This window comes from Hippichthys cyanospilos, chromosome 5, assembly GCF_059441005.1.
Source record: "Hippichthys cyanospilos isolate Australia breed blue-spotted pipefish chromosome 5, RoL_Hcya_1.0, whole genome shotgun sequence".
Lineage (NCBI taxonomy): Eukaryota > Metazoa > Chordata > Actinopteri > Syngnathiformes > Syngnathidae > Hippichthys > Hippichthys cyanospilos.
Window position 1 is genome coordinate 1,947,823 of NC_142373.1, and position 27,300 is coordinate 1,975,122.

At 40.0% G+C, this 27,300-nt stretch overlaps 1 protein-coding gene across 1 annotated transcript; it reads left to right on the forward strand.

Moving 5' to 3' along the window:
• The first annotated feature begins 10,805 nt into the window (after positions 1-10,805).
• LOC148423126 (tumor necrosis factor ligand superfamily member 11-like) lies at positions 10,806-26,856 on the forward strand. Its single transcript, XM_088415445.1, has 4 exons — positions 10,806-11,196; positions 16,471-16,506; positions 23,233-23,359; positions 24,863-26,856. Exons 1-4 carry the CDS (start codon positions 10,996-10,998, stop codon positions 25,291-25,293), a joined length of 795 nt encoding a protein of 264 aa, XP_088271571.1. The 5' UTR covers positions 10,806-10,995; the 3' UTR covers positions 25,294-26,856.
• The last annotated feature ends 444 nt before the right edge of the window (positions 26,857-27,300 follow it).

Consider the following 27,300-nt stretch of genomic DNA (forward strand, 5'->3'; position numbering starts at 1 on the left):
CAAAGCCCAAAGGTTGGGTGAATGCCAAGTACAATACTGCTTGCCAATCAAATACAAACAATCTCACCTAAGAATAATTTAGTCCTTAATTAGTCAAACGCGCATGTTTTTGAGAATGTGGGAGTGAGCAGGAGAAAAAAAAAACATGAGACAGGCATCCTAACCATTTTCCCCACAGTGCTGCTCAGACATTTAATAGCATTGCACTAAAATGTTGCTTTTTTTTAATACATACTTGGGCATGTCTGGTAAAGATTCATGGACCAGTTCTGAAGGCTAAACAATTCCAGGGGCAGAGCTGTGGTGGCTGCCACCCTCATGTCTAGGAGATGATTTTATAAACCTGTTTCTGTGGTGCAAAAAGCTAGTTTTATATCTTAGTGCTATTACCACACACTGAAGTACCTGTATGCTCTGCCACCATACATTTAGATTTACCAACAATCTGAAGTATTGATAGTATTGTTACATGGTCTGAGACCTTGATAATCCCATGTTAGACATCAAAAGGCTTTGCCTCTTCAGCGTTCAAAATGGATTTTAGATTGCAAAAGCAAGGCATTCCCCCCAAACATTTGAGTTTTGCCTGCATTGAGAACATTTAAGCATGAAAATGGACATTTTGCAATTGCAAAAACAATACCAAGATACCGCATCATCAAATAGAGGTTGCTTGTTGTTACATGTGGCATTATTTTGGAGATTGGACAGTGATGTGGGGATTCTTTTGAATAGCAGACTTTTTTTTTTTTTGCCATGGGAGAACATTGCCAAGTTACATCGAGTTACCTCACAATTTGGAACGCATATCATTCAAAATAAAATGTTCCCACTTTCTTCTGGAACAATCATCCATGAAAATTGACTCACTTCCAGCATTTGTTACTTGACTCCAGGAATTGTCTTCTCCTCCTAGACGTCCTCTTGAACCAAAGCAATGCTTGCTCATGTCATTTTGTCCCATTCCATTCAATCCCAACACTTTTTGTGCGGGGGATTCCAGCATTTATGTTTCTTCAAGCATGTTTTGAAACATCTGCCGCTCCCGCCCAAAGTCAGCTGGGATTGAACTCAGCTTCTCGCCACCCTGATAGATTTCATCCCTGGGAGGGAAATTAAGATGGGAAGCATTCATCTTCATCAGCAGCAAAAATGTCTTTAATGCTCATTAGCGTTGAGGAATGTTGACTGATAACATTTCATTTTTGTTTTAGGCATCTCTTGGCACATACAAGCATTCTATAAAATCATTAGCCTTCTTGATTTGAAGTAGAACCATTACCCCTTAATAAGAGTGGGAGGAGAAAATTGGTGGGAAACAGGTGAGCACTTTGCCATGCTGATCCGTTAAAATCTCTGTCGAAAACAGGATAGTGAGCATTTACAGTTTGAAGACATTCGGTTGAAAAATGCACCTGTCCGTTCTAAATCAATAGGCATCTTGCTTTTATATTGGGCGGTTACCCGAGAAAGTCTGACAGCATCATATTGACTATCATATTAAAATGCGTTCATTCCTCTCATCTGTAACTGGTAGCAAAGTCAGACATTTTGACTTGCATAAAACCATCAGAATGTAATCTAGACCAACAGTCTTTGAACCTTTTTTATTTTTTTAGTTAGAGTATGTTATTTATTTATTTTGATCAGCCTCATTCTCATTTACTTCTAATTTTTCAGACTGTGTATCATCAAAAGTAATTGCTTAATAGCTTGTTAGTGTGCAATACAAACTGTCCTACAAAGGACAATTAAATAAAATAATTATGTGCTTTGTTTTAGAATGGATTGAGAGATAAAAATGCTATGGTTCCAAAAACGAGAGGATAATTTCGGGTTCTACTAAATGGAGTTTATCTTAAATGAGAATTGGATTTAGTCACTAATCTGCTCTTCACACACACTTTGAGGTTCTAGTAAAAATAACAACATTTCTGACTGAGGGTGAATTTTGCACTACAATGTGAATTGCCTAGCCTTGTGTTCCCAAACACAAAATTTCGCCACTCCCACATTTTTTTTTTTTACAATAACTAATAAATAAAACGTCGCTGTTTACCTGACCGATTTTACCATCTCCTCAGATAAGGTGGCCGTACATTTACGCTAGCTTGGTCTATTGGGGTGGTGTAGAGAGTGGATTCCTCCTACCTTGACATACCAAGTAGAGGCAAACAACCCTGATTATCTTCTTGGGCAGATGAGAGCACAAAATAAGCAAATAACTGTTCAAAAAGAATAATTGAAGGAAAATCATGAACAACTTTGACATTCACCTCCTGTGATGATGCTTCACCTGAGAAGTAATCCAAAAATGTGAGAAGATTTTGTCCAGGACACCCTGGACTGGTCGCCAGCCTGGACCTTTGAACTGTGAGATGGACGTGATAACTACTCTTCCATCCTGCTGCCTGAATTCACACAATTTTGATTTGTAGTCTCAACAAAAGAATTCAAAACCATACAATTGGGATTCATTGACAAGAAATTATTTCAAACATGATTTCTGTAATTGATGCGTTAATCACGCATATGTAATTGTGATAGTGATCTTAGAACAAATTATCCAACCATCCATTTTCTTGAGTCGCTTATCCTAATAAGGGTTGCAGGCTTGCTGGTGCCTACCGCAGCTGACTTGGGGCAGTAGGCGAGGAACACCTTGAACTGGTTGCCAGCCAGCAGGGAACACTGAAACGAACAACCATTCACGCACCCAATCGCACCTGAGGACAATTTAGTATGTCCAGAAACAACTATCAATGAATACTATTTTTCTCATGCTGTCATGGCATCAGTAAATTCTGTAAATAGCCTGCCTTTACTACAACAAACATCAAGGATTGCACTTCCTGGAAGATCAATAGGCTTCTTCTTTTAAAACCAAGCATGATTTGATGGATGTCTGGTGGAAATGTTTTTGGTACCAGACGAACCTAGTGTGGTACCAAATTCCACTTCCTGCACCTCCAATTACCTCAAAACTGCTGCAAAACTCTCTCACAAGGATTGCAGGCTTGCTGGTGCCTTTCTCTCTCTCGCTCTCTCTCTCTCTCTCTCTCTCTCTCTCTGTCTCTCTCTCTCTGTCTCTCTCTCTCTCTCTCTCTCTCTCTCTCTCTCTCTTTCTCTCCACCAGCAAGCCTGCAATCCTTGTGAGGATATGTGGCTCTAGAAAATTGTTGGATGGATATATCGTGAGATATTGAACAAATTGAGTATAAAGGGAGTAAAATTGCTATTGAATATGAATGTTATATTATGTTGGGTCTGAATGTTTTTCTTTGTATATGTGAGGCAATGTGTGCGATGGATGTTCTCAAAGAGTTAAGTGGGAGAAGACCATTTAAAGATTGTTTTTTTTTTTTTTTTTTAATTAACTATAAAATATACATAGAAGGCATTGAAAGGGGACCAGAGAGGTAAGAGGGTGCATGTTGGAGTAACAGGAGACATGTGAGGGAGGACTGGCTGACTCCAAAATGAAGTACATTATACTAATCCAGCAGAAGTAACAAAGGCATGACACATGTACGCAGTAAATGTTACAATACTAACCGTCATATTTTCTTCATCCTCGACATGTAATAGCAGTGTCACACCGATGAGTTGAAAGAGGAGTTGAACAAACAATTAACCCTCCGTCTGGTACTCCCCTAAAGAATGCACACCACAAACAGCAACACAATGGCTGTTCGCTTGATGCAGTGTGACAAAAGTAGCTTTCTTCATGACTGTATGCTGCATTACAATTGTACAGAATGCTTAGAGCAAATTGATGTTCATTCAGTTCGCGTATGCGTGTGTAAGCGTGTGTGCATGTGTGTGTGCGTGTGTCTGTGTGTGTAATGACCCCTGGCGGGATGAAAGTGATCGGCGTGGGAGCGGCGGGGTGGAGAGCATTATAGCAAGGGAAAGATAAGAGTTTCCCTGCAGGAGGGAAGGGTTGAATCATGGAAGACGATGAGAGTGGATGCCGGCCGGGCGGGCTGACACCTTTGCTTATGACTCCAGTATCATTAATAACCTATTACAATATGACACCCAACAGAGGAAGAAACCAAAACAAAAGGCTCTGTTGTGTCTGTTCTGGAAATGTGAATAATCTGGACAATTCCTTTATTTGAATGACCTCATCGTACTTCCCTCATGACAGTGGGGAAGCAAGTGGGGGGTCAAGTCCAGGAGATCCTGCTGATGTCATGACTTGGACTCTTCCAGTTATGTGTGTGTGTGTTCCTATTCTTATTCCGTTTGTTTCCATGGGAACAGATCACCTTTAGTAGAGGACACATGACCAAACATTGAAGTCACTATGAAGTTAAGCGCTCAAGGCGAATTCGAGGAACAATGTAGTGAAGAAGTGTGTAACATGAGAGATGCGAGGAAGCCGGGGACTAAACAGGAAGTAGCTAGGGGTGAGCGGATGTGGGAGACAGAGGGTTTGTGCGTGTGTGTGTGTGTGTGTGTGTGGGGGGGGGGGGGGGGGGCAGTGTTCCACTGAAAGTGTTCCACTTCCCGTCATAAAGTTCACTTTCTCTGCAATTGTATTGTCACATGAGTGTTTACAGTACTTCAATATAGAATATTCAGCCAGCACAGCAACACTTATGGAAAAAAAATGGTCTCTGATGAACAAAAGTGTAGAAAGTATGAGTTGAAGTACACTAAAGACTTTGAATTGTTGCTCTTTGTGAGAACACTCATTAAGAATACGTGAACGGAAGTTTGCAAAACGTGATTGATTTTCACAAGAATGTTATGTGCTCACTCATTGTCTATTAACTCTTTAAAATGCACAACTGTGAACTGGAAGCCATACAAAGCCATAGACACATCATCATAACACCGACGAAATGTGCAAGGCTAGGGATAAGGTGCCTACTTGTAAACTATCACCCACGGAGTCCCTGGAAGGTCCAACTGCGCTTGCACAGGAACTACCGACTGACTCGATAAAAAAAAAAAAAAAAAAGTTTTCGAAACTTCCGGGAACAAATCAAGGTCCTTTTGTGGAAGGTTCACGTGGATAACACTTCATTGCATGTTTCATTTACAATTAAGTGAATGGATAGAATTGTGATTAAAGCAATAACATATACTGTATATGTAAACATGTTACAGTGCCAATTAACAGGAGGAAATAGTTTGGTCTTTTTGTCTTGATGACAAAATTATAGAGAAGGAGAACTAGTCACTTTTGGGTCATCCAATCAATCAGCAAAGGAGAAGACAATCTTGTCCATGTGAAGTGCTATTTTGTAAATCTGGATGTAGATCAAATTCTTTTTCCTGTTTTGTGTTGAACTGTTTTTGTGTTTGAACTGCGGAATTGACCTCAGCACATGGCGGCGGCGCAGATCTTTCAAGTCCTGTGTAAAGTTGGCGGATGGTGGTGAAACAGCACAGCAATGGCACAGCGCAGCTCGGTGGATACACAAGATACGGAACCACTCTCATTGATTAACATGGCTGAGCGCGCACGACGCAGCACACAAGATGCAGTATGTGGAATCCACAGGTCAAACGTTCCATTAAAGTTTCCAAAATGTAAAAGATGTTATCATGGATGGATGGATGGATGGATGGAAATCATGAAAAGCACTAAATTAGTGGGTGTTCCCAAACATTTGCATATGAAAATTGATTCCTCATTTCACATTTATAGACGATGCGCTTTCCGTCCTCACTGCCAGTCACTGGCAATCATGAAATGTATTGCTTTGCTCCTATTTTGGGGTCAAATAACTTTCTTGAAGTGAAGCAAGCACCTTCGTTTAGTCAGGCCATAGCCTTGTATACTAGTAAAATCTGCTTTAAGGATCTTGTGACATGTATAGGCACTAACAAACCATCTAAAACCTGATTTACTTGCTATTTTTTCTTCTGTTTGAGGGCAGGGCTCTGCCATAGGGACAGTTGTTTGCCTCCAACTGAACCGAAACCCAATTCTTCTAATGATTGGAACATCCCCTGGATTCAAATATAAACTTTTGATTAAACCACAAGTCCATGTGATGTGATGCTGGGATGGGATGGTAGGGGTGTAAACAAGGGGGCAGCACAAGGGGGTTGCTATGGAGGCAGTTGCTTCGAGCATGAAGAAAGACGATCCTCTGAGTGTTTTTGTGAGTTGCATGGAAGACTTGGAGTAAGGCTGTTACCACAGAGGATGTGGGAGTGAGGGACGAGACACATTTATTGTACTCCATGACTTCTTGAATGCAGCCACTCAAAAAGCACTATAAACTATGGGCTTGTTTTAAAAAGTATGTGTCCATTTTCCTGGAGGTTATCATTTGTAACTTCGCAGCTCATCAAAGACTCGTACATCATATGGTCAGGAGATCGATGCCATGACCCTTTTCAGGCAGGCTGGAAAAAAATTGGATGAACTCGCATGTCGACAACAGTCTTTGATGCTTGCGGACGCACATTAGCGTAATCAAAAACAGAAAACCTATTAAATCAATTTAATCTAAGTTAGGTTCCATACTCTATGGAATTGTTATCATCCGGTTTCAAATCCCAGTCGTACTCCACCCACCAGTCTACCAAACAGTCAACATGTGCTTTGTGGAAAGTGTTTGAGCATATCTCTCAGGGTGTTCTGTTGAGGACGCTACAGGAGTATGGGCCTTTGGGTTCCATTATGACTAGTTCCAGAGTTCGGTTTAAATTTCAACTTCAATGTGCAGCCAATCCTGCCATGTCCATTTACTTTGCCAAAGGCATTCAGAATCTTTAGTGTTCAATCTATATAACTTGAACTAGAGTATTTAGAGTAATTGACTGGTGTTTTAACCAATCGAGGTTTAAATTTGGCTTTACAGTTCCTAGTTTTTAATTTTTTTGTCAAATGATTGACAAAAAGTTAAAGATAACCCAGTTATAGATGAAAGTAGGACCATATTCCTTGAAATACGTTACAAAACATTATGTACTGGATTACCAACAAAGTAAATATATTTAAGTGTTGAGCAAAAGGGAGATGTGGAAAAATCAATGTACAGAGTAAGGTTTCCAGTAAGGTGATAGTAAGGTTTCCGGTTTTAACATGAGGGCATGTTGGACAAAGAGCGCTCCAAAAATGATCATCAAAGCAAACACTGTCAACCTGAGAAGGTGATAACTCCCACACCCTTGTCTACAACTTCCTATTCCACTCATCAGTTTTCTAGTCTGAGGTTTCAAACACCGATGCCGAACTCAAAGACTAACACCCTCAACCCCCGCTTCACTGACGCAGCACACGGATCCCTTTGGCAGGAAATAGCTGTAACCCGACACAAAACAACATAGGTTCTCGTGGCGTTAACGAACCCCTGACTGTGCAAGAGCACCACAGTACCACATCCAGTGCCAGGCCTGGAACCTCACAAAAGCGCAGGAGGTCTTGCAGCTCCAAAATGGTAGACCCATGTTGAAAAAAAAAAAAAATCATGACGCCTCTGTACTACAAATCTGATGTGAAGGGGAATGCAGTTGTGAAAACATCATGTGTGTGGTTTGATGAAGCTAGAAAGACAGAGTATTAAATGAGCATATCGCCCTGAGGTTTGTTGGTTAGCGGGGGGGAAGGGGGGAAGTTGTAGGTGGGGGGAATCTGGAACCTCACTTTATTGCGTCAGTTGCACTGCCTAAAATAACTTGTTCCTGGAAAACCCGATTTAAGTCCATCCTGACACAGCTATTTCAAAAAACATTGTAAAGTCATGGTCTGCCTAAAAGCATTTATCACAAATAAGCCAGCTATAAATCCGCTAATGACCCAATGGGTAGACATACACTACATGAATACCTTGACCCATTTAACAGTTACCCTTTTGCTTTGGCAAGGTCTATTGTCCACCCACTGCGATTTTCAATTCGGCTTTTGCAAAAACACTGTCAAGTGAGGAGCAGAATTTGGAACCAAAATCAGACTAGACATGAAAAAGTAAAAAGTCTTTATACACAAAAACCCAACATAACCACGGCAAATATTGAAAACTAGATCTGGAAACTTGACTCAAAAACTGACTTGGAAACTAAACTCAGAAACTAGACTTGGAAACATAGGTCTATGAGGATAGCAAGCATGGGAGCTTGACGTCCTGACATTGTGTCACTGAAAACCTAGAGCTTAAATACTGTCACTGTCAATAGCATTGCCACTGACGTCACATCATGCACAGAGCACGAACTATTAACTCTAGATAATGCACATTTGTGAATGGAAAGTCAATCCAGACCAAAAAGCATCATAAACATCATTAAGTTAACTGTGAAAATTTCAACATGTGCAAAGATGTTATCTTGGGGAAAAAAGATGCCTACTTAAAAAAAATAAAAATCCTTTGATCATCCTTTGATTATCATCTCCCACCCAAGACGTTAAGGGTTTGAACCCCGGCCATTGTGACCATTCCAAAGTACCCTTAAGCAATTTGGTCCTGATACTGCATCATCAGTAGGTAAATTGAGTCATTTTGATGGCCTTTCTAGGTGGGAAAGCAACCAAGCATAGTTATATTTTAGCCACCAATTTACCGTAATCTACACTTCTTCGTAATGTCGCTGATTTAGAAATTAAGTTACAATTCTGTAATTTTTTAAAGTGAATTTTAGGTGGTGTTTCCAGATCTTTGTCTGGCGCCGCACTTTTTTTTCGCCATATACATAGACGCACTCCACAATTAAATTCTCTTTCTGTTCACAACCCCGAGCAGACAAAAAACAAACAAACAAAAAAGCAGTAATAGGACAATAAGGGCAGTGAAAATGAGGCACTAATCAATTAGTAGACTCACATTCTGAGCATATTATGGAGTCGATGGAGTGGAAAAAGAATATATACATATAAGGATGATAGTGCTAAATATCATGCAGTGCAAAATATTATGTTAGCAGCTTTCCTGCACTGTGCATGGCTTGTACGGTGTGTGTGCATGCGGTAAAGTGACTGGTGATGGGGCAGATTAGTGCGTGAGGGATTTGTTCTGAATCCTGATGGCCCGTGGGTAGAAGTCATTAGTCAGCCTCACAGTTCTGGCCCTCAAGCTCCTGTAGAGTCTGCCTGATGGCAGCAGCTCAAACAGGTTGTGCTGTGAGTGAGCTTTGTCCCTGATGAGGTGGTGTGTCTTCCGCAGAACCAGGGTGTGGCAGATGTCTGGCAGTGAGAGGAAGGCTGCTCCACAGATACACTGTGAAGTTTTGATCACACACTGGAGAGCCTTTCTGTCTTGTGCAATAAACTTGGCTTAAGCCTAAAACCAGTACTGTGATGGAGGTGGTGAGGACACTTTGACCAGAGCATTTGTAGAAGTTGTTGAGAATCTTAACTGGCATGCCAAATGTCTTCAGTCTCCTCAAAAAGTATAGTCTCTCTGTAGGGACTTTTTGATGATCTGTTGGGGATTGTGTGACCAGGTGAGATCCTCGCTGACGTAGGTGCTGAGTAATTTGAAGGCTTTCACCCTCTCCACCTCTGTCCCATAGATGAATAGTGGGGGTTTGTGTGGCTCCACCTGCCGCCTCGGGTATATGATCAGTTCATTGGTTTTGTTCGTGTTGAGGTGGAGATTGTTCTTGTTGCACCTCTTTCCTGTATGCTGTCTCCGCCCGATGACTGTAGTGTCATCTGCATAATTAATTATGCTGGTGTTGTCCATGGGTCCATGGTGTCTGGGATGGTGTTTTTGATGTGATGTCTTCTCAAAGCACATTGTGATTGGGGTGAGCGCTATGGGATTATAATTTAGGCAGGTCACAGTGCCTTACTTGAGGACAGGCACTATAACGGTGGACTTTAAGCAGGTGGGGACTGAGGTTTGAGCAAGGGGCAGGTTCAAGATGTCTGCAAGCACATCAGCTAGCACTGACGAGCAAACCCTAATTGCACGACTGGGTATATCATCTGGACTGGCTGCTTTCCGTGGGTTTGTTCTGCCCAGACCCTTGTGCACATCTGCTGGTGTCACCATGAGAGGTCGGTCCTGTGCTCAATCCATGCCCAGCATCCTTCTCTGCTGACCAGGATTCTGAGCTTCAAAGTGGGCGTAGAACTCATTCAGCTCATCTGGCAGTGTGGCTCAGCTGAATGTGCCTGGGCTGCTCTTCTGTCGATAGTCCGCGATGTGTTGAAGTCCTTCCCACATGTGCTGAGGGTCAGCAGTGGAGTAATAACCCTCCAGTATTTGCCTGTACTGTCTCTTGGCCTCTCTGTTCTCTTCCCTGTGAAGACTTACATTTCACACAATAGAGCAAATAATAAAGTAGGCAATAAAAACAATAATAAAGCAAAATTATTATTATAGTAGTAACGAAGCACTACTAAAGGAAAGGACTCACATTCTGAACAGCTTAATGACATTATATACATATTAGGATGATAGTGCAAAATAGCATGTACTGTAGTCCAAAATATAATGTGGTTAGCAGCTTTTCTGCTCTGTGCAGGATTTGTGCATGAGGTAAAGTGCCTGGTAATGAAACAGGTTAGTGCGGGAGGGATTCGTTCGGAATCCAGATCGCCTGTGGGTAGAAGCTGTTTGCCAACCCTGTCGGCCTGGCCCTATGTCAATAAAGTGATTCGATGCTAATTGCAATTCATTGTCATTTAAATTTGCACTTGTGCAGCCAAATGTGGCAAACCAAACTGACATCAGATTGTGTCATGACATAACTCGTCAGTTGCAAAAGCGTGGGGCGCAAAAATGGTGGGGTGTGGACACGCGAAGGGAGTGGGCGAGTCACGTGTTCCTGTGGTTGCGATAAGGACCGGCGCACTACCTGCAGCGCGCTCACTCACTCTGGTCCATCTGGACTAATATCAGCCGTCTCGCCAGTGGGACAGGATCGAGGAGGGAGTTCATCTTCACACTCTCTTACCCTGCTTCGGCCCACCCACTTCACCACTGACACACACACACACACGCACTCCCACACGCGCGCAGTGCAACCAGTGCTTCACTTCAGCGCGTCCATTGAGTCCCATCTGCTCGTACGCACGGGAGCATGGCAGCCGCCCGTGACGAGTACAGAGGCTACATGCGCACCACCGTGGACGTGGAGGCCGGTCACCACCGCCTGCAGCCGGCGGCCGGCTCGGAACACTCGCACCGGCCTCTCCTGTTCGGCACCCTGGCGGTCATGGGATTGCTCCAGGTGGCGTCCAGTGTGGCCATCCTGCTGCACCTGACCGGCTATTTGCAGGAGGTAAGGAGCGGCTAGCTTCTTGTCTTTCTCTTTTACTCATAATGCCCTAGATTAGAAGGTGGAAAGAGAGCGGCATGGTTTGAGCTAATTGAATGTCATCTGCACTAAAAGGCTAAAAAGTGAGCGCAAGGATGCGTCAAATGGGCTTTGTTCTCTGGCTAGAGGAGGGGAATATTTCCACGGGATTTTAAAAGATAAATAGAAATATCCAATATCGTCTTGCACAACGCAGATGTTTCCACTCGACTGTGCACATCCGCTGGTAATATGCGCAAGATAAGCAATGAAGTATCAACAGTTTACTAAAAGTTCAAGAGCACTCGAAACGTTCCAACATGCAAAGTGCAACAACAACATGTTTTTTTGGTGACGAATAATCAAGATAGTCTGCACGCCTCATTTGATTTTGTCAGGTCATTATGAAAGCCCTTCTCTTCATTTACAATAATATTTACATTGTGCCACGATTGGCTTTTTGGGAGACTTTGTGGTGGTTTGGGGGAGTTGGATGATGGTCGTGTTGAGACAAGCCAAAATGGAGCAGACCACATTTGAGCTGTGTCAGGGTGCTTCGGGTTCACCTGGAAAGCATCCGGATGACTTTCTGCTGGTCTCTCACGCTCGGTGTGTTTATGGAATGATATGCTTTCACTTCGTCTTCTGTATAAACACTTTGCTGCTGAGTGTCTTTATAAAAAACTCGCTGAAGCTGTTGCAAGTAAACTTATTACATACTTAAAGCATGAGCGAGGTTTGTGTAAAGTGTACTCAAGGTTAATTGTATTTTGTACATACTGTATTGGTAGGTAGGGATAATGCCATGTTCTAATCTAGATGTGCATCAAGTTCAATTTTTGGTGTGTTTCGAAGTTATACAGACAAGTCTGAATTTTGAGATGTATGCCTTTAATAAAGTACAGTGGATGGGGGGAAATTGTGTCTACTTACACAAAGTTTATTCCCTAATGTGTCAGATTTATTGTGAAATTCTACTTTGAGTGACAGCTTAACACCTTGAAACATGCAAGTTTGGCTCCCTGACAACTGCCAGCAAGTCTGCTTCACTTTGTTCCTCAAAGCGATGTTATTTAATTGCCTCCTGTTTCTTGAGAAATTAAAGGAGGTTCCGAGGATTACTTTTATATACTGTATATCCTTTTGAGACCCAGTCTATTAATTACTGTCCACGGTGTTCATGCTGAGACGAAATAGACACAACAGTACACACACACACACACACACACACACACATATATATATATATATATATATATATATATATATATATATATATATATATATATATATATATATATATATATATATATATATATGTATATATATATATATATATATATATATATATGTGTGTGTGTGTGTGAGAGAGAGAGAGAGAGAGAGAGAGAGAGAGAGGGGGGGGGGATTGTAGACAGAAGGAATCAATGATTTTGTTCATGCTTTTTTTCTGTGCTACTAATCAATGTATATCAGCTATTTTAGACATTTTCCAAACATTTTGGATATTTAAAGTCAAGGAGCTAACATGTTAACTGTGAAACATTGGATGCATTGGCAAAGTGACAACTTGCTGTCAAAGTACCTTTCAAGAACAACAATGAACACTTCCATAACAATATTACTTTGGTTGAAGATGAGTGTGTGAATGTTGTGGATCAGCTGCCTTTTTGGCAAGCAATAAATTTGACTTTTCTCATATGTGCAGTAACATTTATTAGAATGCAAATGCAATAATGGATCAATACCCTCTTTAAGATACCTACATTTTCTAGGTCTATTAAAAATGTAGGACTTTAATGTGAACGTACTTGCCCCACCTCCTTATTTTTTGTGCATATCATTTCTATCACATAAATCAGGGCAACCCAAGGATATAAATTTCTAAATTATGATTTTATTGGGGGGGGGGTTATCACCCCATGCTAAGAAGTAATTGCCCTGTATCCCCCTGACTTGTTAAATCCCTAAAGAACTGTGACTGAGAAATAGGCAAGTTGAGTTCAATTTCACAGGCCAGACTCAAGCCTGACTATCACCATCTTTGTTCACTCAAGAAATCAAATAAAGACATCTGTTAGACAAATAAAGTAGGCTATAAAATCCCAAGAACAAATGCATAATGCTATGAATCAAAGAAATTCCAGGAAAAAAACTAGAAAAAAGTGATTGAGATCTATCAGTCTAGAATTGGTTACAGTACCATTTCCAAGCCTTTGGTGGTACAGCAAAACCACTGTTAGAACCATTATCTAAAAATGGAGAAAACTGGAAACAGTGGAAAGCCTTCCCTTGAGTGGTCGACCAACGGACAATATTCCAAGAGTGTGACGACAACTTATCCAGGAGGTTACAAAAAAAAATGGAAAAACATCCAAAGAATTACAAGTCTCGCTGGCCCCAGTTAAGGTCAGTGTTCACGACTCCACTGTAACAAAGGTACTTGCGAATAATGACATCAATTGAAAGATTGTCAGGCAAAGTTGTCACAAAAGAAAACAAATGTTGGTCTCACATTTCACGAGTCGAAAATGTCAATTTTGTCAAGGTGTGCAACCTGTTACATCTGGCGTAAAAATGGAACAGTATTTGATAAAAAAGAACACGATGCAAACATTAAAGCATGGTAGTGGTAGTGTGATGGTCTGGGGCTGCTTTGCTTCCTCAGGACCAGGACAACTTTCTGTGATCAAAGGACAAATGAATTCTTCTGTTCACCAGAAGTGCTGAAGGAGAACATCAGTTAGTGCTCTCAAACTCAAGCGCTTTAGGATCATGCAGTAGACCAACAATTCAAAACAGACCAACAAGTCCTCCTCAGAATTTTAACGCTTTGTAATGGCCAAGTCAAAACCCAGATTTATTTTCAATTGAGGTGTTGTGGTGTGACAGTTCAATATGGCAGAATTGAAACAATGACGAGTAGTTCAAATTTCCTCCACAGCGATGTGAAAGACTAATCACCAATTAATCGCAAATGTTTAATGTTAGTTATTACTGTTAAGGGGGACACAACTGACTATTAAGTTTACCTTTTCACATACGGTCAGGGTAGGTTTGTATTTTTACCCCCCTTTGTAAATAACATCATTATATAGCAACTGTATTTGATATGTCACTGGTTTGTCGATATTAATATCGGTTTGCTGAAAAGAAACCTTTGCGAGGGATGAAGTTGCAAAAAAAAAAAAAAAATCACAGAAATCAGAAGGGGGCAAATACTTTTTCACAGCACAATATTTGAATGCATGTAAAGTTGCTTAGGGTTTAACCTCAACCAGAAAGAAGTGTTGAGAATAAGCACAGATATCGGAACTGGGTATTTATCGTATCCATGTCATGTGTACTGCCAAAGGCTGCACAGTAAGTTACCATTTTGTGACATCTGTGAAATGATCCATTCACTCAGTGGTAGCTGGAACAAAACAATGTTTATACCCCCAACATGGATACATGTTACCCCCACAAAAAAACTACACTGGAGACTCCGCATGGCATTATAATCCTGTCTACGGGAACAAAGTAGTCCTTTACAGTAGTAAGTGAATCAGTTCTGTGTTTCTAGACTTGTTTAGTGCAACGTACCCCTACCAACTGTTCATGACTTGGACACTGCAAGTACTAGGACAAGAGCAGGACACCACCTTGCCCGGCTTTTTTCTTTGAAGCGGCACCATCCCTCAATGCATATTCAAACCAGCATCTTTCCATTAACCTCTTAAACAAGTCATTTCAAGTCAAATCATCATTGTAGTGCCATTCCTACTTTATTCAAAGTTACATCTTAGCTGTCGTTGATGGGTTTTACCGCACTGTATGACACTTTGGTTAATGACTGTATTTTTGTGTTTATATCCCATGGATAGTTTGATAAAATGACTAACAGTATCAGTTAAAAGTTTGGAAGCACTCTCTTGATCAGTTTAAAAATTCACAATTGTAGATTAATATTTAAAAAATTAAACTATTTGGTAAACTAAAACAATTTATGAATCAAAACTGTTTAATAACTTGGTTTTTCCCATATATCAACTTTGCATTTTTGTTATGATCTGTTTCCTTTGTCAGCTTTATGATTTGGATATTGGTTTATGACCTGAAATGGATTTAATTTCACAGCTGTGCATTTTCAGGAGCTATCACCTTGGGTAGTGCGACCATTAACTGTGTTTGAGTTCACAAGCACACAGTTACAGGACAAGCATTAAATTTGAAAGTGGTTCCTAAAATTTTACTGGTATTATATTTGTCAGAAGTGCAAATTTCTTGTGTATTTTAACATATTTAGACACGTATGTATGACTATACAGTAATCCTAATTCTGAGAAGTCGGTTGATCAGTTCAACCCCACCATTTTGCGTAAAGAAATTCTGATCTTGCGTGTTTATTGTAACACGAGAAATCGAAAAGCTGGGTTTGGCCCATTAAATGGCAGTATTGCTCACTCTGCAAAGACCTGGCATAGGCTCTCTTAGTCTTGCAGGTTCATGACCTGCTGTTAACCACAATATGGAAGTTGGGACTGCTTGGTGGAGTAAAGACATCTGACATCCATATTAAAGAAATATGAGTATACTTATTACATACACTTGGCGTTTAGACTTCAACACAAGACACTTTGTTTTTATATATTTGTTGCTGGGTGTAGGCCAGCAGAGGGAGAAGAGTGACTGCGTTTAATTTGACTGGTTTGGAATGGATGTGGAATACCAGCCAGAGTAAGACTCATCCTCGACAAGAAGCCCTGTCAGATGAGCGCGCAGAGTCTTTGTCAAGCTGATGACAGGGGCCGCATGCTTGTATGAGTCAGGAAATATGCAAGGAGTGCAGTCTGGCACTGGACCATCATGCTCCTTCAACACCTGCGCAACTTAGATCTGAGAGCCAAGTTCAGGAACGCTGCGCTGATCATTTTATGCAAATGTTTTTTTTTTTCTCCTTTCCCTTCTTTCTTTGAGAGCCCCAAAGCCTTGTTGACACAATCCCAAGAAGAACCAAGCTCCAAATCACTTTGACTTTTAAGCCTGCTACTTGGGAACGCTGAGTGAACTTTGGATGTTAACTCCACTCCCACACACACATGCACAAATGCCCGCAAACACATGCAGACACACAAACACACAGATAGAGTACAAGCAGCCTGGACCTTTTCTATTTTGTAAAGAGTGATCCTATCAAATGTCAAGAAAGCGCTTATATGACATCCTCTGATAGGGTGTGATGATTCACTGACCTCTGTCCTCCTTTCCTGTTTCCAGGTAGATCTGACCACTGCTCCACGTCGGCCTATAGAGGTGAGTGCAATTGCCCATGTAGAATTATTTTAAAGAACATAATGAATGGTAGCCTGTACCTGTAAAGCGCATGGCAAAGCAACAATGAAAGAAACAATTTATTTTCATAAAAATGCCCGGCTAGTTCAAAAACAATATTCTGATTACTATTACATTTGTGGAATATGAACTAAGCAACAGTTTTACCACTCTCTGTTGGGGAGAAATGACATCAAAGTTGCCCATGGCCAATGACCAATCACACCTTGTTTATTTGTTTGGTCATGTGACATTTGGAGGCCGAAATGAGATGTGTTACCTGAACCCAAAGCTACTGCGATGTCATTTTGAGTCTACAGCAAGTGGAAAATGGATACATTTGGTTGTATGTTGCTACTTAATTCATATTCCACAAACGTAATATTAATCAGAATGCTGTGTTTAGACTAATGGGGGTACATAAAACATACTATTGTAAAGCTATCTTTAGAGTTGAGTTCCCCTTTAATTATAAAGACGAAAACAAAGGACATTATTTCATGCAAAAGGAAGATAAATACTGACACAATAAGTGTCACCGGGGACTATGGAACTCGGATCTTTGTAAAAAGCTGTTCCTGTTTTTCAGCAGAGGGGGTGAAATCAGATAAAATGTAAAGAAAGAAGGTAACAAGCAACAAAAAAGTACAAAGTACACTTTCAATCTTGTTTTGTATTTTCATTAAGGCTCGCATGGGAACCATTCAAAATGTGAGTGATGCGTTTCTCATGTTTATATGCTGTTTTCTTAAGTCACAAATAGTATACAGTATTTATCATCTTATTGTACAAGCCTAATCCACATTTCAATACTTTACTGCTGTTGCTGTTTAGTGTTCCAATTTCTCCCACTTTACAAGAAACGACTACAGCACAAATGGTAGAGGTAATTAACATTTCGAAGCATTTCAGGCAAATTTGTTCATCTGGAGTCATGAATAGTTTTAATGATGCAGTAATGTCATTGAAACCTTACAGTGCTAAAGGTTCCTTTTTTCCTGAACAAATTTAGTACATGTAAAGCCCCCCTTCATTTCATTGTAAAAGCAGTCCACGACTGAAAAAAAAAACAACTTTATTACATAGTATGCATACAAAGGTGTCAGTCACAATTATGACGCCTACACACTTTTACTTAAATGCAACACAGTGAGTGGAAAATTGAGCTCACATAAATATATGTCGTGAATTAATGAACCCCCACTGCATAGCAGTGTCACTCTGGTAACACGTCAAAGTGCCTGGTCCAATTGAATTTAACACCTGATGCCAACCAAAACAGCAGCACTTACAGAGAAATGTCTCACGAACAGTCTTGTACCTGGCTTAAAGTACAAGATATAGCTAGACGGCCACATTAACGACAATTAGTATTCCAGTCGACTTTTCCCACTTCACAACAAACTGCCTCCGTTGCTTTTCCATTACAACAGGTGGAGGACGTAATGGAGGTGGAATATACTCAACTTTGCCGGCCTTTTGAAGCGTGTGTGTGTGTTCCCACATTTCACAAGTGTCGAGTATCAACCACTATTTTTGTGGCACTTCAAAATATGCTTTGCCATTGCATGATGTGATGACGTCACAAAGTGCAGCCCATCGAATGCACAAAAGCCTTAATACTAAAATGAACATTCTATTTACTGGTTTAAGCCAGTGAGACTGAGCTGCACACCTGCTGTTAAGATCAAGTATAATGTATAAAGTACATACATTTTGTGTTTTATGGTAAATCATGAATATCCAACTTCTTTGGGTTCTTCTTTTAAATACGGAATGTCTACTTGACTCTTTTTATGGTATGTGATTTAAATACAATTTCATTCTGTACTGAGGGAGTCTGTTTCGGATTTCCTTTGAGAGGATGAGCCAGTCTACACCCTTGCCGCTTCCCATGACAGGAACACTAGGCTCATGTTGCACTTGAGGTCCTTCAGGAGATTGCTGGGGAGGGCGGACCGGTTGCTAGGGGTAGCAGTCTTTGACCGGCTCATGATTTTATTTGATTTTGGGGTCCCCGATTTGATTCAGATTCGATTTTCAATTCAGAACGATTCAAAACTAATAAATTCAATGAAAAAAATAATCCTGCTTCAATCTATAGATGTGCGAGACAGAAAAACAGACTGTCTTTTTTTTTTTTTTTTTTACTAAGGTTCTTTTTTTCATTTACTCAATTTTGATTTGTATGGAACATGCCTTTTCCCTCTAAAATAGATTGTGAACAGCTGCTACTCTTTTAAGCTGGCTATAGATTGTATAGCTTTTATACCCTAGTATAAAATATGACAAAAAAAAGGTAGAATAGGATAAATTGTCTTTTCACAGGAAATTAAAGTACCAAAATATTATGTAAAAAAAACTGTTTCCCAAATGAAATATATGATTATTTCTCAGTACATTTACAGAAAACTCATCCATCCTTCCATCCATTTTCCAGAGCGGCTTATCCCCACATGATATAAAAATAAACTTTTCCAAGTGAGCGGCTAAATTGAGGGTATTGGCAAAGCATGAAACATGTGCCTGTTCATCTCTGAGTGGCAGCATTATCTGTCAGAATTGTAACATATTATTTAGGAGAGTGTAAACAGTATTTTCATTCATTTACATGTATGCAAATAATATTTAAAAATATATCTAATTTAGAGTTTGCATAAATTGTTTTGTATTTTTTTTTATTTATTTCATTTTGTTTTGTGGACATTGTGACGTTTTGTGTTGTTCATTAAGACCATTTTCTTTCTGTTCTGTGAATATTTGATCCTAGCTAGCTCATTTAATTAATTAAAAAAAAAAACAATGTTAAAAAAAAAAAAAACATGATTAGGACCTTTAATAGGGAAACAACACTTTTAATGCTGACACAATCAACAGATCCATGACGATCAAACTCCATTTGTTTGCAGCGGAGTCAAACGTTGAATTTCCATTCGCACCCGGGTGGCTTTTATGTGTCACACAAGTTTGCAAAATGTGACAAGACCGCATTCAACAAGGACAGGGCAGTTGAATTTCTTCCATTGTTTGTTTTTGTGCATCCTGTCAGGCAAGCTTGACTTTCCAGAAGGAGCTGGGTGGTGACGTCATGGCACAGCGCACCGCCGACGTAGTGTGGAAGCCGACAGGAATCGTATCGATACATTTTTATCTATATTGATTTAGTGGCGTTTTAAATGGATTTAAATCATAGTAAGTGAGAATCCATATTCATATGAATCTTTTTTTTTGGCGCACTCATACAAATGACTGTAGGTGCAAATGCATTATCTTTAAGTGAAAACTTAAGGATGTCGACTACTTGATTGTGCATGCAAACACCAGCAGTGAACATGTGCCATCATGCCCGCTTCATTTGGCACATCTTTTATTTGGCAACACTAGCTGCAGTGTTGTGGAACTGTGATTACCTTGCTCTTTTCGTTTTTGCTTAATTCCCTTCAGGAGTTGCCACAACGAATCAACCTTTTCCATCCCTCTCTATTCGCAGAATTTGCTGCTCTAACTCCAGCGATCTACAAGTCTCCTTCTCGCATCCATAAATTGCTTCTTTTGTCCCTCTCTTAACTGTCAGCTCCATTTACAGCATTCTCTAAGATACTGTATATCCACTGTCACAGTTCTGCACTTTCAAAACGTCTCAAACTGGAATCTCGAATTTATCTCCGAAACATCTAACCTATGTAGTGTCTCTGATGAGGTAATTGCAAATCCCGTGCATTCTTAACAGCCTTGTGTCTCGTTTAATTGTCATTACTAACATCCCCTCACTACTGCTTTTTAAACTTTGCACTTTAGCTAGGATTCGTTATGTCCCAGAATACCCTTGACACTTTACTCTACCTTCCCCATTCTGCTTCTATGACTCCACCACCCCTCTTCCAACTCTTGATCTCCTGGAGTTGTGATAAAAATACAATGACAAGTTAAGGAATTTCATCATCAGGTTGTAACAACAAAATGACAACTGTTGAGGAAAATTATATGTTGTAGGTGCAATGTGATTTCTTTCCTCTCCCCTTGACTCTCAACTTGTAACTGAAGTGTAAAAGGAAGACCGCCACCCCCCTCAAAAACAAAGAACACTCGCTCAACTGAGCTATTGAGGCAGGTGCTTGATATCTTGTTCGCTAAGCTTCTAGTTCCGCAAACATTTTGGGGAGTGCAGTCTTGGTTTGAGTGAAACCTTACCTGCCAATGATTCTCAGAAGGATTTTTCCTAAAGCCACATTTTCTATACTCTTCCTTCTGTTTTGCATCAGGTTTCCTTGAAAATCAAGACAAGACAAGACAAAGATTGTTTCCAAGTAACAGTATTATTGCTTCCAAATAAAATGAATATAAAAGTAAATAGCAGTCCTCCAATTATTAACTAAGACGAAAACCTCTAAAGTAAACTTTATGTAAACTTTGATAACATTACCTTACATGAACTCTGCAACCCGCCGTCTGTGCACCATTGGCATAACATAACGGTCTCATCTCCGTTGTTTCTGGCACCAACAATCATAAAGTCCAATCCAGAACAATATCCTTGGCTAACATACCAATAATGAAGACACAGAACTCCAGACAATACCACAGACTAAATAACTACCTCACCCAGAAGCAGTACTAAGCATGCCATTGAGGTTTTCAAGTAGGCATTTTTCTTCATCAAGTTATTGTGAAAAGATACCTCCACAGGATTTAATGGGCCCCTATCATGGAAATTCAACTTTTTTAGAGCTTTTAACTATGACAATGTCTATTTCTCACCGTAAACACCCGCAAAGTGTTAGCTTCCTTAGTTGACACACTTACAGGAATTCCTTATTCAGTCTGTACTCTCAGCACGTGCCCTGCTCAAGCAGATAAAATGGCTTGTGAGGGGTACAGTGATGTCAGATTGGCCAGGAAGGCCCTCATACTGCCTTGTACCACCGGCGCGCCCTCTCTGTTGCAGTTTTATAGCGGGCCAGCTTTAGAATGACATCATGAAGGGGGCAAGGGAGCCACTTTGTGAGAGGGGTTGTTTCAGTCAACGGGTCGTTTTACCTCCCGATTAGAAATGTCGCGACCAAACATCCTTATACTTCATTAGTAATTAAATCGCCAATGTGCCAAACGTAAGATTTCATCATATATATATATATATATATATATATATATATATATATATATATATATATATATATATATATATATATATATATATATATATATACACTACTGTGGAAAGTTTAAAATTCCATACAGGTTTTTTTAATCACGCAATTCTAAGTATGTAAACCAATTTCCTGGCAACAGCCCCTTCAGTGTTGCTACTTTATAAAGTGGTCTCTGCGGCTTCATTAAATCCAAATCCAACAGGATGCTACTTCCGCTTGCCTAGCGGCGTTTGTCTATTACACACTTTCCTGGGCATGCCTTTACTCCGCAAGCATCTAAGTATTCTCCCTGAGCCAGTGGCTTTGATGTTTTTGGCACCTACACAATTGTGAGAATATTACAGAATTCAACAGTCCCACTGGATGACAAACTTAAAAGATGATACATGGCATGTGGAACTTGTGGAACTCAATTTTTATTCTATCTTGCGGAAGAACATCTCCCACTCCATTGCTCCTACAGCATACCAATTCCCTCACACTCCTTGAATTTCCTCCATGGCTTCCTCGTAAAGCCAAACAGCCACTGAGTTAATCCTTTAATGGACATGGAGTATCTAGACTCATATTGACATCTTGATTAAAACTGATCACTTTTGAACATACCAGGTTGAGTCAAATGTGTCTTTGGTGGATCTTGGCTCACTTCGTCTTATTGGAACAAATTAATATTTAAAACATTAGTTTAAATATGTTGAAAAAAAAAAGTTTTATTTTTTAACTGAATAGTCAACCCTCCAGGAGAGATAAAGGATGCACTTGTTAAATTACAATCACCTGTGGTGATATTTTGGTTTTTGAGTTGAAGAAATGAATAGTAAAATATTGGCATATCAGACAAAGGCAGTTTGTAACTGTAAAAATTGATTATGTGAACGGCCGCAGCTAACACGAGCAGTGTGCATTTTGCTAAAGTCACTCATCTGTTGAAAAATGAGCATGTAAAAAAAGTGCCTCCCTGTTTGTTTTCATTTGCATGTTGAATTGTGAATTTTCTTGCAGTCTGCTCGATAAGAAGAAAATTTGAAAACTGGAAAATGTATATTACAAATTCTGGTAAAAAAAGGTGGGCTGTAACAATGATTGATTTATGCTTACGATTTACAATTTACACGTGTATGATTGCTAGAGGATTTTTAAAAAAGTATCTTCATTCATTTCATTTTTTTAATGACTAAAGCCTCTCAGCAGGTCCACTAGCGAAAGCTTTGTGTTTTCCCCTGTATCGCCAGCCAGAAGTGTTGCAACAAAACATTTTTCAAGTTGTTATGTTGATGTAAAGGGTGTAAATATTGTTGCTTTCAAGCCAGCTGTGAGTTGGCGGTAACTGTTTACTTGCTTGGAAACCATGTTTGGATTGAATGAGACAGTGTATGCGCGCACTCTGTCTCGACTGCCGTCAAGTAGTCCTTACTAAAAGACTTGACAATTATTTCAAATGACAGCTGTGGTGAAAGATATAATGGTTTTATTACTGGCGTTTTGGGGTTGGTTTGTCGTTTTACATTTACCCTGCTCTTTTGTCACAATTTGTCGTCTGGTTCACTCTTTGCGGTAGGAAGTACAGACGGAGCCGGTGCTGAACGCTCTGAGAGCTACCAAGAAGAGTCAGCGCTTCAAGAAACAGGAGAAGAACCCACCCTCCGCCCACCTTCCCATCAAGGTGCATCAGCAGTTGGCTAAGCGTGAGTCCTTTTCATCTAGCATAAATTCATGGAATGCAAACTGTTGTGAACTCATTTTTGTCCTGCTCTAGAAAAGTCATTTTTGATAGTGTAGGCAAAAGACAGGTTTACTTCTAGTAGGTTGTTTTTCTGATTTGCGCTCTTTGGATAAAAGAAAGAAAACGAAGTACAAAAGGTCAGTAAAATTGGAGAAATGTTTGTACTGAATACTGGAGATACTGAAGCCAATTGTAACAATAAGTACATTTTAATCCCCCCCCAAAAAAAAACAAACTCCCAAAGCAGCTTTTACAGTTGTTACACGATTAGCGATTTTTTTATTTTTAAAACAAACTACCCCAAAGCAGATATAATCAAAATAGAAATAAAATACAATAATTTAAATAACACAAAGAGCAAGAACAATTGTGAAAAACTTCAAGCACGTGCAACGTATCAAACAAAAACCGCCATGAACGACCATGTAACACTTATTCAAAGTATCAATGAAAATCACCATGGACTGAAGGTCAATGGGAAATGTGTAGAAAAAAATACATACAAAGCTCCGTGGAAGGACACCACCGGATGATATATGCAAAGTAACAAAGAAACCAACATAAAATGATTTAACACACAGTACTTACGTGGAGGTAGACTGCTTGGAAATGACGCAGGAAAGACAACCAAAGAATAATCCAAAGACAGTTTTTTACTATATATGTATATATGTGTGTATATGTGTATACAGTGTGTGTGTGTGTGTGTGCGCGCGTGTGTGTGTGTGTGTATATATATATATATATATATATATATATATATATATATATATATGTATATATATGTATTAAGAGAGAAACATTAATATGCAACTCAATAATGCCACTGTATTATTTGTTACTGTTTTGACTTGAAAATATTCATACACGAAACAATATCTCCATCAACAATAGGGATCTTCTTCCCCAAACCAGGTACCTGTTGTAACTGTAAGATCTATTTTTTTTTTTATGTCATGGAAACATACAGTAAACTGACCAACCAGCTCACCACCAATTTTGTTATGTCCAGCAATGATGCATTGTGGTCATTAAATTGTTACATTGTTAACATGTAAGCCATTAACACTATTTTCAACATATTGTAAATCGATTTGAACAAATGGCAAGCAAAAAATATAAAGAAAATACAGGGTGTATGTTCATTACTGCGCGCAGGCATGTACTGTTCCAAAGAAGTAAGGTTTGGAGCGTTGGTCTGCGGTGTCAGCAAGGCTGCGCGTAAGGGTCAGGGCGGGAGCCCCGTAGCCTCCAGCAGCTTGCGTGTGTGTGCTCTGAGTGTGTTCATGGCGTTCAACAAACAGCTAAAAAGAGCATAGACGACTCTAGCTCTCTTTTTCCATTTCTATGCAACGGCTTTACAGTCGGTGAAAACACACACAAAAAATATCACTCGCAATATTGCTCGAACGCAGTTATTGACGCATGATTTAACACAGGACGAATCTGCTGTCTTTCCTCGCAGCGGGTGAACCAAGCGCAATCCCCATCGACTGGGATGAGGTGCACGGGTACCGTCACAGGATGGACTACCAGAAGGGCAAATTACTGGTCGTCAAGTCGGGCTTCTACTACGTCTATGCCAAAACCTGCTTCCGCTATTACGAGTACCCCGGGGACGGAGGCGGCGGACCCTCCGTGGACGTGAGCAATACGCAGCTCATTCAGTACGTCTACCACGAGAGCATCAAGCAGAATAGCAAAGCGGACCTGTTGATGAAAACGGGCAGCACCATGCGCTGGGACAACTCCAGCTACAACATGTACTGCGCCCAGCAGGGCCGAGGTCTCTGGCTGGAGAAAGGGGATGCCTTATATGTCACCGTGTCCAACGCGTGGATGCTGGATCCTGATGGAGTGGGGACGTACTTTGGGGCTATTAAGTTGGGTAATTGAAAATGTTGACGCTTGGGACGCCGCCATGCTACTGAAGTGACCCCAAATAACCACTGATATTGTGCATTTGATAATTTGACCACATAGCTTTTATGACACAGACAAAACTAGAGTAGACTCAGTCCAACGTCGCGCTGGATTCTTTGATTTTTTTTTTTTTGTACATTATTCATTGAGATCAAATTTTACTTTGTTTTTATGCACTGATGAGACAAGACCGGGTGCAAAGTAAGGAATTGTTGGCAAAGAAGATCAGCGTCATCATGGAAATAGTGAAGCTGATGCAACATCTGTTTGCATTTTAACATTAGTGGGACTGAATATATTCTGTAGCTGTCAGTGCCCCCCCCCCCCCCCCCCCCCCCCAAAAAAAAAAAAAAGTTCCGTTGGTGCAAACGAGGTGGCAAAGACGAGGTGCGTTTTTGACTTTTACGTGCAAATCAGACCCCACAAAAATTGTGCCTGGAGTATTCCATTCTGTTGTTACAACACCACATCATACGTTTCCCGTCAGACGTGATCCGTCTCCCAATTCAAGCAGCAGAGACACTTTATCCCAGAAAGCATCCCAACTCCGGGGTGCAAATTTAACCTTCACCTTTGCCTTTGAAAGGTTCCTACCCTTATCCTTGACTTAAGATGTTATGTGACGACATTCAACCGTGTTTTATTTGAATTCTTTAATTGTGCTCATTAAGATGAGCTGAAGCCTATCCGAGGTTATCCCGGGTGAGGCGGAATGCCAGTCGTTTGCAATGCACATTCAGACAAACAACTATTCCACATCTGTTGTTTACAATCGAGAGTCTGCAAGCAACACGGCGTGTTTTATACTGAGTATCCATTGAGGTCCCTGTAAACATAGTCAGTTACTCTAAACCACAATCAGATGATTCAACTAAGACTCTGGCTTTGTTTATTTTTATTGACCCGACTTAGCCAATTGAACATATAGCATCACAAATGTGCTCCGATAACATGCACATGCCGACATTTTTGACCGCATTTCGAGAAACAACACGATTGGTTTTTCCGAGTGTGACGATCAACAAGTAATGCAGATAGCTGGACTGTCTGTTCTTGAATGACGTGAAAAGACTTTAAAAAGGATGAACCAAATTGACTTTGGTTCGTCTTTAACTTATTTTTTGGGGTTTTCATTTGGCTCTACAGTGAGGTAAATGGGAATATGCACTAACTATTTATTTATTAGCTATAGAAGTACAGAGGCGGGTCATTTTTAGAGTGACTTTTCAGCTGTAAAAAAAAAAAAGAAAAAAACAACTGTATATTATATTGTATGTGTACAACGTTCATTATGCCGCACTTAGGAAAGTAGCCATGCTTTTTGATATTGAAACACAAGGGCTTCAGCTCGAGTTTGATATTTATCTATCTCAGTTTTGACAAATGTGTGTGCACTTGCCTAGCTGAAAGCGATATAGATTAATTGTTTATTCTGCAAGATAGTAGCATAGCAGATTTGAACTGATAATTTTTTGTCAGTATGTTTTTTTTTATTTATGTTTGTGTATGTTTAAATAAAAAATACTACTTTTGTAATGACGTTTCACAGTGTATTTAAGTGAGATTTGGTTGTGAGTCCCATTGTAATCCATGTTGTCAAGTTGAAATATAGCAACTCTCTTTTCTACATTTCCCAAGCACCTTAGTTAAAAAAACAAAAAAAACGGAATCTTTGTAATGACAAAACGATCAGGGGCCGCAGAGCAATGCAATGCCAAGATAGAGCAAGTAAGGTGGACCCCAATCAAATGTTGAGATGTTCTCAATATTATTTTAGTGTAAGGAATAGAAAAGAAAATCCAGTGATCCACCAACATCAGGTTTTTACGATTGTCTGGTCAAGTAAAGTTCATTTGTATTACCTTTAATCTAAATGAATCTAAAAAGGCTTCACAATCCCGCAGTTCACTAAGAACAAGCACCTATCCCACTGGGGGGAAAACGTTGGCGACTTTCGGCAAAGGTAACAACTGTTTTGGT